A 9,613-nucleotide genomic window follows, 5' to 3' on the forward strand; every position below is an offset into this window, starting at 1 on the left:
GAGGGGGTTGGGTGAAGAAAATAGCATGCCTCTCTTAGTATCAAATATATGACAAATCCAATAAACCAAATAAACGAGGATATCACTACCACTGATGCTGTTGTTTATACAAGGGCTGCACCGCTTCACTGATATAAAGTCTAAGATCCTCAACCCACGTGGAAGAGGAAAATTTTGAATTCACATGATTGAATTCTTAATGCAAATCAATCTTAAAACATGATTTTTTTTCAAGACCTAGTAGTCATGGCAAAGGTAGACAACATCTCCCAAAATTTTGTTCGCTCTTCACAAATTAATTAATAGATACTGTAATAGCTAATTTGGATAAACCCAACTTTTTAACCGTCTCTTTTTTAGGTAAAACTTTTTAACAGTCGGAAAAAAGGAAAATAGATGATAGATCAACATTTTTTTTTGGACGGAAAACATAGATCAACATAGATTGGGCCATAATGGGCCCAGATGTGAACGTTCCAAGTCCACAAACGGGCAAATGTGTGCACGAAATGAGGGACATTTTGGTAAAATTCAATACAATAAATATGTGATGTCCGCTACTCTTCGGCTTGTTCCGTTCTTCGTTTCGTAAACCCTAAGTCGGCGGCTACAGAAACTCCGTTCCGGTTGCTGCAGCCTCCAGGTCTCTCTCTTGCGTGAAATAAACAAAGCTATCATCTGGTGTTTTAATTCAATATATCTCTCTTAAGATTGATAGCTAACTATTTGCTGGACCTATTTTAGGATTTCGATAGTAGTAGCGTTTCCTCTGTTTGCAAATTTGTGCTCTTTGCTTCCAGTTGCATTTGTCTTCCAACCAATAAAACGGATATGGTTAATAGTGTTATTTTATCATTGCTTAGCTTTTCTTAGCCGAAGTGTTACTCTGAAAGTTCTCCACAAATAAATTTAGTCTCCATTCGGGCAACTACTAGGTAACTATCTAATCAGTAATAGTTTCTGCCAAATTATGGATCCTGAAGTCATGAATATACTTCGAACCAAATGAAAACTTTCCTTTAGTTGACATGCACATCAGCATTCTGTCTGTGTGTGAATATTGTTTACGGAGGAAAAATCAATGTGTTTGATGAATTACTTTTGTTTTGCAATATGTTTAGATACTTTCTTATCAATTTTAATATCTTTCTTGCTGAACAATTCTGCTTTATTTCAGAAGTTACTACTCTTTTGTTCTCTTTTATTTTTCTTGTACTCAATTCTTGCTTCTCCATGCGTTTCACCAGGTTTTATTGGTTGGTGTTGGAGGGTAGTTTCTTTAGCAACCAATGGCGCCTCCTTCTAAAGGTATTCGGTTTGTGATACTATTGTGTCTCATATTTGATATACTACTTTTTATTTGTTCCCGGTTCTTATTCTATAGAAGTGTTTTAACTTATTTTTCTCCGTCTATTTCTTTTATTTTATGATTTCACTCCCTGTATGTCATATAAGTATCATTTCATAGTTCTTTTAATGTGAAGGGTAGCTTTATTATTTCATTGAACTTGGCAGTGGTATGCATGTACTAACTGTTCCCACTACCTACCATTTGATCTTGTGGGTGTAAGTCCTATCATGTAGCCTTGCCTAATTCAGGGTTTCATGGTTACTAACCTTTTCCTTTTGGATGGTACAAGAGAATGAATGGGCCTTCTGATATAGTAGACATTCTGAGTCCCCTCAGAGGGTGGGAACCTTTATTGCTTAAGATCATGAGCTTGTGCAAGGGATTGGGTGGATTAAGAATCATAAAAGTCTCAACCGGGGCAATTGACAGAGCTGCTTTTTGATAGATCTATGAGTGAGGTGCAATTTTATTAGCTCCACATGGATGATCAGTGTCTGGAGATATTCAATTCTTCTGATTTGTATTGTCATTTGATCAACAGCCTTCAAAGTCGATAGTCACTCTCCAGGAAAGCATGTTACCTGTGAAATAAGACTGTGTTACTCTATTTGATTTGTTAATGGACTTTCCTGTGGCTGTCCTACCTGGAAGGAAAGATCTACTTCATGAATTCCATAAATATGGTTAGATGTTTAAAGCTGACTATCTGGTCTGCCTACCTCTGATAGATAAAATTCCAAGGATTTACCTACTAACAGGCCAAGCGTTTCAGCCCAGTCTTTCTGGACCAGCCTTTCATTGTTAGTGTCCCTCAAAACCTTCGAGATTCCACTTCTGCTTGGTCAGCCAAATCAATAACAATTCAATATTCAACGGCCTATGTATATGGAACTGGGTATTGAATCACTTGTAGGGTGTCTAAACTATAATGTCTTGGAAAATATGCTAAAGGGTTGATCTATATTGTGAAATCTCATGGTTTTCTTCATATCATGTTTGTCCATGATGTTGATAGTTTGTTTCTTCTTGTATTTCCTTGACTGAAATGCCTCTGTCAATTATGCAGCTCCCAGTACAAAGAAGGTTGACCAAAAGACCAAGGCCTTAAAGGCTGCCAAGGCCATTAAATCAGGTGCATCTTCCTTGAAGAAGAGAACCAAGAAGATCCGAACATCGGTTACGTTTCATCGCCCGAAGACATTGAAGAAGGAAAGAAACCCAAAGTACCCCCGCATTAGCGCACCTCCCAGGAACAAGCTTGACCATTATCAGATACTGAAGTATCCTCTAACCACAGAGTCGGCAATGAAGAAGATTGAGGACAACAATACCCTGGTTTTTGTTGTTGACATCCGTGCAGACAAGAAAAAGATAAAGGATGCTGTCAAGAAGATGTATGACATTCAGACAAAGAAAGTGAATACCTTGATCAGGTAACTGGACTCATTTTACTGTAGCCTGATACTTGATGCACATTTTACTTCTTTTGCCTTGATTTTTGGTGGGTGGGGTTGGAGTTATTTATTGTCGTTGGAGTTTAATTGCCTATTTATACTGCATCGTTTTGCAACTTTAAGATGGCTCCGACGATTTATATTTGTTTGTATTCATCTGAACTCAGGCCTGATGGGACAAAGAAGGCGTATGTGAGGTTGACACCAGACTATGATGCCCTGGACGTGGCGAACAAAATTGGGATAATTTAAGACCAGCATCAGGTTTTGTACCTTCTATAGCAGCTTTGAACCTGGCCCTGGTAACTTCCAGCAAGGTGGGCTAGACAGTTCGAGATGTCTTGAACAGAGTGCTGTATTTGTCCATGTTTCCAGTTTTGCTAAACCAGAAAAGTGACATTTCTGTTACTCGCCCTACTGAACTCTACGCTATGTGAGTTGACATGGGTGCATTCTTTGAATCTGATTTCGTGCTGTGAATTCTTTTCATTCATCAGTATTTTTCTTACTCATCTCAGTAACTAAAGAAGCTTGTGTTTTCCCCAAAAAAAGAAAAATAAAAAAAGCTTGTTGGCTTAGTCTGGTCTGGATGTTTGATGGTCGAAGCTCATGTTAACCAACAATCACTGTTTATGTAGGAAGCTACTGTCGTCTGTGGCTGTAAGCTGATAAAAAATGCTATCTGAAGGCGTTGTGTTGCATTAGCCTCATTGTTATAACCTGTATATGACTGAGGAGCGTTGGAGTTGCACTCTATTACTTTTTCCTTTTTATGTTTTAAAAAAAAAAAAAAAAAAAAGGTAAATTTGTGAGTTTGTAGCGGTCATTTGAAGTTTCCGGAACACAGCAAATAGCAAACATGAGGATGCCAAAGTTAAATAGGGAAAATTTCTCAGACGAGTGCAAATTGAGTGTCTGTCAAAATTAGTAGGTTTGTCCTAGAGAGGTATTTTTTCTTAAAAACCAGTGAACCCCTGATGAGAGAAATTGCTGGCAAATCAACTCAGAAAGAGCAATTTGGTCGAACTCGCAGGTTCCAGGGCCCCAGTTACTGGAGTTTTCCCTCCCAACGAATACGGACAGAACAATTTACTTCATGGGTGTATGAATGCTTGGGATCCAGCATTATACAACTTGTTTGCCTTTGCAAATTATTGGTGAGAATAGCATGTTAAAAAAGATGAGCATGTTAAGATAGCGAGAGATAAATCAACTGGAAAAATGCATTTATAAACAGAGACTCAGACAGAGTAGTTTAAAGGTTGAGGGGTTGTAATTTTGATACAAATCAGGTAACGACGATGCCCAGACACGACCTGACTAAGAGCAAAACTTGCTACTCGGAAGCGGGTTTATGCCTAATCTGGTCATAAGTAGGTGACAACCTCAAACATTGGAAATTTTGAAGGAATCAATAACAGTGTTCAGTTTGTCTTTCATCTTTGCCCATCTCCTCTCATTGGCTCCTGTTGTTATAGTGTAAAACTTACCTGAAAAGAGAAGGTCATAGCACTCGTGAGAATCAGCGATTCAAAACCAGAAGGATTAACATGCTTATTTTAGCCATACCACAGAAAATTATTTTAAAATAAAAAAATAATAATAATAAAATCCCCTTGCCCATCCTCAGCCAATCCTTCTTTTTTTCTTTAAAAGAGAAATCCAATCCCATGTATTGAATCTGTATCTGCTAGTTATTAGATCAACAGAGAAACCACCCAATTTAACAGGTCAATAGTCCATGTTGTAAGAATTGCAGGATTTCCCTTCCACATAATTACCGATCCAGACCTTCCTATCAACAACTCAAATCTCTTCGTGAGTAATCGATGAAATTCTATTCAAACTCCTTGCAGGGGTTGTCAAGGTATGATTTAGGATGGGTAGTTTCTCTTGAATCCCTATCAGTATACATTATAAAACATAAATATGTAAGGAAATACTAGCAGAACTTTGCACTGAAAAAGCTCAAAAAATGAAAAATATAGTAGTTTAAATTTGTACCATTCGCAATAGAGATTGCACCAAGACCATGCCGGATAAAGTTCGGAGCCTGAGCGACAAACTCAAATGTGTAATAAGTTTTTCCATCAACTTCATGCTGCAATCATGTTGGGGAAAAAATGCAATAGTTACAATCTTTTCCCACTTGACGGAGATCTAGGATTTGCCCCACTAACTCAGGCGCATGTTAAAGAGCATCTCAGTGCACAAGACCACCCAGATCCCTCCGCACCAACCACCCCCACTGCTGCTGCAGTGGGTATTGAAAGTATAAAATATTACACATTTTACGAAGCTAATATCTGTCTACCACAATTATCATTCTAAATAACATAACTACCCAAGAAAAACACAAAGGTGACCAACATATCAATCTAGAATAGGGCATGGCTCAAGTGGCATCAACAGTGGGTTTAGCCTCCACCAATTCTAATTTTGATTCAATCAGAAGTCTGCCTGAAGTCCAGAAATTCAGCATGCATTATTTGAATCAGCGAAGATCAAAACTGGGATTATTTGATTCCAATCCACTTCCTCAAACCATGGAATATAAAGTTAAAGGCCTAAGCATGTTTTTATATGACAAGCAGCCTACACATTTTATTATATACCATGCTTTTAGAAGAGTCAAATCACAACAACAGAACCACGTCATTTGGCTGGTTTTGAGTTTGAAAATTTATAGTGTTAGCATGTTGCTATCTTCCTAGTGCAGTTCTTTTCTGTGGTACAACTAAAAATACAAACTTTTGACATTACGAAGTCCAGTTTATTAGCTGAAATATTCATTGTCGGAGGTAATGATCCATCAATGATTACTGGACGGAATTCACCTCAGGGGGGCACAAAACAGATCACTTGCCACCTCGATTAATATCATGTTCAGTAGGGTTCCAAGATCCTAGCAACACCATAATTGATGAGAACTCAAAGTTGGGATCTAGTATGAATGTCATTTGCATTGATAATTATCCACTGCTGACCTAATCTATGAGTTCTTATTTGAGTATCTGGTCTATATGTGGTCCATGATGTTGCTGGTTGTTTGGTTGTTCAATACAGTCATTGATTCATGTGGTTGTAAGTTGTTTAGTTGCTTAATCAATAATATTATAATTTTCTCGAAAAAGGATAGCAAACCATATTGACCAAATCACTTACAGCTTCAGAACATATTGAAAATACATATGAATCATGAGGATCACTATATACCGAAGAACTAAAGAAATATAAAGGGATCATACCTCTTTCGCTTCCAGTAACTTGCTTTTCTGTGAAGGAGGGACTAAAACCTTTGTTATTAAAGCTTGAGCAACCTGAAACATTGAATGAAAACAACCTTGTAAGGTGTTGAAGAATGCAGAAATCAAGGAGCCAAAAAGGAAAATGTCAAAGGGGAACTGGAAAATGACTGTTTTGCCTGCATTTTATGAATATAAAGCAGCTCTTAAAAAAAAATAAGACAAACCTCTTCCGCGGATCCAAGGTCTCGAATGTCCTGTTTGGTTGTTGGAATCATATTTACACTGACACTTTCTAAAGGCTCAATTACATCTTTGAATACTTTATCTTGACCTTCAATGACTACTTCCTGGCTCAATGAAACTTTATCAAGAAATCTATCTAGGGTATATATTTATATTTTTGACCATCAAATACATCCCCATATAGTGAACTGAAAAAAGAAGAAAGTTAGAAAGGCAAACCTGCCATCCAAATGGGTAGAGAAATGTATATCCATCCTTCTTGTCTACAGCACTCAAAAATCCTTTTTTAGCTTCTGCAGCAACTGAGCCACATCAAGGGTGTTCTCTTAGGATATCATCCATCATTATTCAAAGAACCAATGCACTGCACAATCAGCAGGCGTGCTTTCAATGCTACTTAAGAATTAAAAAGGAACAGACATGGAACGTCATTTGTTTCAAATTGCCACTTTTTTCTTGTTTGGGGTGAGGGTAAGGGGATTGTCAAAGGATGGAGGAGGGGGGGCACATGCACATGGTGAACCGAAAAAACTTACAAGATGAGGGAGTTGAATATAACAGAGAAACCCAAGTTGTAATTGACCCAACAGCAAGTGCCTGCCGTCTCCCAACTCTATCTGCAAAACACGAAAATCCAAGAAATTAAATGTGCATGATCCATTGCTTTTCACTTTTCACTTACACAAACAATCATGGAAGTGTCTTCATTTGTTAGCAGAAGAAACAATAATTCCACCTCACTTTGATGTCCTCATTGCTTACTAAATTTTTATCACCCTTACTTTTAATGTATCGAACATGGTCAAAATCTCTATTGTTTCTTTCCCATACCAGAACCTTAGGGGATGGGAAACAGAGATCCAACAGAATAAAAAGTTTTGCTCTTATAGATAGTCTTTACCCTTTGCTCTCAAATTGTTACAGTAAGTCCTCATATTTCTTTTCCCCTTGCTTTTCCTACAATCTTCATTGCTTCATTTCTAGCAGCTTCATACCATTTTGAATATCAATTATGCAAATAACATATCAAATGATTTCTTTGGATCCCTATTTAAGGAAATGGCCCAACCTGTGTGGAAAAATTCACTGATTATTTTTCACACAATGAAACAAGACCAAAAGCATGGTCAGAGTTGCCCAATCATGGACTGTATATATATATAAATCTACTTGATCCTGGAAGATGGAGTTGGGTTCCAGCTTTTGGCTCATTGTGGGCATGAAGCAATATCTTCACTCCCATAGGTAGCCCATGCTGGTTAGTCTATGACTAGATCTAACTGATCTCCGAAGACAAATTTAGCTTCCAATTTCCCACTGGTCATGTGTGACGGAAAATTCTTTACGCCAAGTCGCCCATGCTTTTTATTAGGTACAAACCCAAGCTCTTGTGTTGTTTGATTCCTTCAAGCACACAGAGAGTAAATCTGTGCAAAACCAGGTTTCTGAATGGCATTAAGTCCAAAGAGGGTAAAATTACGAGGATGGTGTATGCATATCCCTCAAATAATTAGTGGGAGGTTTTGACCATATTCTAAGAAGCCACCAAACACCATCCCCATTATGAAAAGACACTCAAATTATGTGAAATATATAATTAGTAATCAAGTGAATTATTTGAAGCATAACTGCAACTGCAGCTACAAATATTAAAAAGACAAGCTCAGACCTACAACATAGCAGATATTCACAATGGGGTTTGAAGAAATATTTCTATGCTCAGTTATGTGAATCTTTTACTTTCATATTATAAGAAGCAAATACCATAAAATCAAGAGGCACTTTCCTGCTGACTCTATCCAACAGCAGTCCAGAAACCCAGTGCCCTCACTTAGATTAGTTGATACAACCACGTAACTGATAGTAGTTAGCATAGTTCACTTACTGAACAATTTGTTGTGATTCTTCAGTCATCCGAGAAAAATGCAATAGATTGAATGTCTTAAACTATTCGCTTATTGAGCAAGATTTATGGATTAGAAATACTCTAGCGGCAGTTTCTTCTCACCATAACTGAATACTTGTAGGGCAACAAATAAACATTCATAGGTAGAAAGGGAAAAAGTCAATCAATTCAAACAACAATGCTATAGCATGTCGCTCCCATCTTGAAGCATCTCTTGAACACTTACAATATGCCAGAATCATTGAGCTAAAAGTGTAATGTAGACAGTCCAGATCCTTCATCCACATGGAGAGGAAATTTTCTAGCCGATATGGTTAAATTCATGACTCTTGTCCACTCTAAAAACAAAATGCTCTTTTTAAAGAAATAAAACAAAATCTTTTTTTAAGGAAATATAATAAATGTAGGAACCCAAACCTTCTCCTTCACTCAAAAGGAAATTTTGTTTTGGAATTCAACACGTGTCATGCAGTTTACATTGGAAAAATTCCTCTCTCCAAGTGGGTAGAGGATCCAGACTCTTCAGCTAACTCAACATCAAATGCAGATACCTCAACAAATTTCATCACAGAGTTTCTAGCGTGAATACCGAGGATAAACTTTTATTAGGTGCATTCACAGAATGAAGTGGAAAAAAAAAAAGGGTAAAGCAAGAAAAACCTAACCTTGACGAGTCGAAGTACAGGCCGCAGGCGTTAGCTCAGCCTTGACTAGAAAGGGAATGCCTTGGAAGAACGCCGGCTTCTGAAGCCCTAGCTGAGACAGACAAGAGAAGCGGTACAACTAATAAGCAACAACCATTTTAAGACTAAATTTCGGGAAGAAAAATAATGCATCAGATATTCCTACTTTGCTGGAAATAAAAAATAGTGAACCTGAGACGAAGCATTAGGATTTGGAAACGGTGTCCAATGGATTCCAGGTGAATTTCTTAGAGACGGCATCATCTCTGTGAGTCGGAATGTGGATTATATAGTTCGGATTTAATTTTGAGCAGAGGGAGAGATGAAAGAGCTGCTATTGATAGTTCCCACTTTCTAAGCGTATAGACTATGGTTCTTCTTTGGCCTGTGGAAGGTCACCTTATCCTCCGTTTTTCGGTTCGGACAACTTGACTTATCCGTTCGACGAATGGACGAACGACGATAGAAACAGGTTACGCGGGTTAATTACAGTTGGGGCCGTTAGGAGTTCTGAGACTCTGAGTCCTATTATTGGGCTTGGCCCAACCTTAACCATCTTGAGCATGTTTGGTTGCAAATTATGGGTTCAAGACCCCGTTTGGTTGCAAGGAGAATGGGAAAAGGGGATGATGGAAGGGAAGGAGAAATGAAAGAAAGTGAAGGGAACTGGGAAAGCAATAGTTTTTCCATTTAGAGTATAGTGAAACTAATTTTACCAATTTTTTGGT

General features: G+C 37.8%; 2 protein-coding genes across 3 annotated transcripts; one reads left to right on the forward strand and one right to left on the reverse strand.

The window, feature by feature from the left end:
• Positions 1 to 555: 555 nt before the first annotated feature.
• LOC149027164 (large ribosomal subunit protein uL23-like) lies at positions 556 to 3,512 on the forward strand. The gene is made up of 4 exons (XM_089159966.1): positions 556 to 643; positions 1,248 to 1,308; positions 2,418 to 2,784; positions 2,973 to 3,512. Exons 2-4 carry the CDS (start codon positions 1,290 to 1,292, stop codon positions 3,055 to 3,057), a joined length of 471 nt encoding a protein of 156 aa, XP_089016092.1. The 5' UTR covers positions 556 to 643; positions 1,248 to 1,289; the 3' UTR covers positions 3,058 to 3,512.
• A 75-nt stretch (positions 3,513 to 3,587) lies between these two features.
• PPL1 (PsbP-like protein 1) lies at positions 3,588 to 9,360 on the reverse strand. Of its 2 annotated transcripts, XM_089159954.1 has the most exons (9): positions 9,078 to 9,360; positions 8,868 to 8,958; positions 6,833 to 6,913; positions 6,516 to 6,598; positions 6,278 to 6,400; positions 6,054 to 6,125; positions 4,810 to 4,906; positions 4,579 to 4,706; positions 4,218 to 4,295 (listed from the first exon to the last, which is right to left on the reverse strand). In XM_089159954.1, exons 1-8 carry the CDS (start codon positions 9,147 to 9,149, stop codon positions 4,612 to 4,614), a joined length of 714 nt encoding a protein of 237 aa, XP_089016080.1. In that variant the 5' UTR covers positions 9,150 to 9,360; the 3' UTR covers positions 4,218 to 4,295; positions 4,579 to 4,611. The 2 variants fall into 2 exon arrangements, with proteins under 2 accessions (XP_089016073.1, XP_089016080.1); XM_089159947.1 differs by lacking the exon at positions 4,579 to 4,706 and having other exon boundaries at positions 3,588 to 4,295; positions 9,078 to 9,353.
• Positions 9,361 to 9,613: the final 253 nt, after the last annotated feature.

This window comes from Hakea prostrata, chromosome 1 (assembly GCF_041222555.1).
Source record: "Hakea prostrata isolate BN-2017 chromosome 1, UWA_Hpros_2, whole genome shotgun sequence".
Classification (NCBI taxonomy): Eukaryota; Viridiplantae; Streptophyta; class Magnoliopsida; order Proteales; family Proteaceae; genus Hakea; species Hakea prostrata.

Excerpts from the sequence above, each read along its gene's own strand:
- PPL1 (XM_089159947.1), bottom strand. The coding sequence starts at position 9,149 with ATGATGCCGTCTCTAAGAAATTCACCTGGAATCCATTGGACACCGTTT. Across the intron at positions 6,599-6,832 it reads ATATTCAACTCCCTCATCTT|TTGCTGCAGAAGCTAAAAAA; the intron begins GTAAGTTTTTTC and ends GATGTGGCTCAG. Across the intron at positions 4,907-6,053 it reads AGTTACTGGAAGCGAAAGAG|CATGAAGTTGATGGAAAAAC; the intron begins GTATGATCCCTT and ends ACATGATTGCAG.
- LOC149027164 (XM_089159966.1), top strand. Across the intron at positions 2,785-2,972 it reads AAAGTGAATACCTTGATCAG|GCCTGATGGGACAAAGAAGG; the intron begins GTAACTGGACTC and ends ATCTGAACTCAG.